The sequence below is a fragment of the Eurypyga helias genome, unplaced genomic scaffold (genome assembly GCF_000690775.1).
Source record: "Eurypyga helias isolate BGI_N326 unplaced genomic scaffold, ASM69077v1 scaffold29156, whole genome shotgun sequence".
In the NCBI taxonomy this organism is placed as follows: Eukaryota; Metazoa; Chordata; class Aves; order Eurypygiformes; family Eurypygidae; genus Eurypyga; species Eurypyga helias.
In genome coordinates this window covers 516-2121 of record NW_010258977.1, presented here as the reverse complement: position 1 = coordinate 2121, position 1606 = coordinate 516, and the positions used below count along the sequence as shown (strand labels likewise).

At 65.1% G+C, this 1606-nt stretch overlaps 1 protein-coding gene across 1 annotated transcript in view; it reads right to left on the bottom strand.

The window, feature by feature from the left end:
* Positions 1-1606, bottom strand: part of PSMD3 (proteasome (prosome, macropain) 26S subunit, non-ATPase, 3) — a gene marked incomplete at its 3' end in the record, with an annotated part of 2375 nt that overhangs the window by 303 nt on the left and 466 nt on the right. Inside the window, exons 2-7 of the mRNA XM_010154549.1 lie at positions 1465-1602; positions 1167-1303; positions 886-1076; positions 616-719; positions 406-520; positions 75-194 (exon numbers count right to left, since the gene is read on the bottom strand). Of these exons, the coding sequence (XP_010152851.1) occupies positions 75-194; positions 406-520; positions 616-719; positions 886-1076; positions 1167-1303; positions 1465-1599 (802 nt within the window). The remainder of the gene's footprint in view (positions 1-74; positions 195-405; positions 521-615; positions 720-885; positions 1077-1166; positions 1304-1464; positions 1603-1606) is intronic.

The window sequence follows — 1606 nt, the reverse complement described above, 5'->3', positions numbered from 1 at the left end:
CCCGGCCCGGGCCGCCCCGGCCCCGCCAAGCCTGCGGCAGCGGCCACCATGGGGGTCCCCGAACAGCCCCCTACCCGTCTTGATGACGTTGTGCCTCAGACGGATGATCAGGGTGTAAGTGCCGTCGGCCTGGAACTTGTCCCCAAACTGGTCGAGGACCTGGTTGAACTTGTCCAGGTTCCCGGTCCTGACGGCTGGAGGGGAACGCGTCAGAGGAGCAAGGGTCGGGGCATGCGGGGCAGGGCGATTCCCAGGCCTGCCCTCCCCTCCTCCTCCCCACACAGAGCCCGGAGCCGCGTCCCATCGGAGGGAGAAACCCCCGCCGCCCCTCCCCAGGGGATTCCCGCTCCCTGGAAGCGCGGGACGCCGTGAGACAGCGGAGAGGGACGGAGCGTGGGGTCGTACCCTGGGTCAGGAGGAAGTAGGGCATGAGCGACCGCTTGAGAGAGGGTTGTCTGAACTGCAGCCTGTCCGGGATCTCCCCCAGCAGCAACTCCACCACGATGAGCAGCTTGTGCACCTTGAGCAGAAGGAGATGGTCAGTCCCAAGCCCGAGGCAGCTTCCCTGGGGAGCCGGGAGCTTTTGGATCCCACAAACCTCCCGTTCCCGCTCACCGTCTGCTTGAAGCCGACGGCCGTGTGCTGCGGCGCCTTCCGCAGGGCGTTCGTCATGGTCCTCCGCGCCTCCGAGTACTCCAGCTGGATGGCCTTGATGCGCCCTGCGCTCGGAAAAGCCACCGCGCGATGTGAATCCAGCTGGATCCACGCGGAGCGGGCTTCAAACCCTGCCTGGCAGCCCCATCTCCGGCTGCTCCAACAGCTTCTCGCCGGGACCAGAGCCCTCGACGCCGGGCCCGGCGCCGCGCGGGACCCTCGGCATCTCACCTGTGTAATAGAGGTACCGAGCCCACTCGTTGTTGTTGGCCTGCTCGGGAAACACGGACTTGGAGACGAGCTTTTCTGCTTGGTCGTAAAGGTTGTAGTGGAGATAATTCCTCAGCAGCAGGTTCAGGAGCGTGGCCTGCCCGTCCGCATCGTGGCGCAGCGTGGCCGTCCGTAGCCGGGCGTGCAGGAAGCTGCAGGGAAGGGAGAGAGAGCGCGTTGGAGGAAACAGCCCGGCTCACCGGGACACGCAGGATCAAGCTCCGGGAGAGGATCCATCCTACCTCCTGACCACGTCGAGTTTATTCAGGAATTCGTAGATGCGGGAGTGGTAGTAATAACATTTTGCCACCACCAGGTCCAGGGCGCGGCGGTTCTGGGAGCTGATCTTCTGCATCAGGTCATCGGACACTTTCTGAGCCTGCAGCGGGGGCACAGAGCTCAGAGCAGAGGAACTGCGGCCCGGGAGACGGGACTGAGCCCCAGGGCTGTCCCCAAACGCAGCTGGAGTGAAGCGGGGAGGGTGGGGCTGCAGACAGGCAGGCTCCGGAGGCGCTCCAGAGGCGGCCAGGGGAATCTCACCTCCGGGTAGCGCTTGCTGTTCATCAGGTAGATGACAAGGAGCAACTGGAGGTAGGTCTCCACTTCCGGCAAAAGAGGGGCCGAGGCCGCCTTCCCCGTCCGCGGGCGAAACTGCAGCTCCGCTTCCGTGTCCATGGACTGG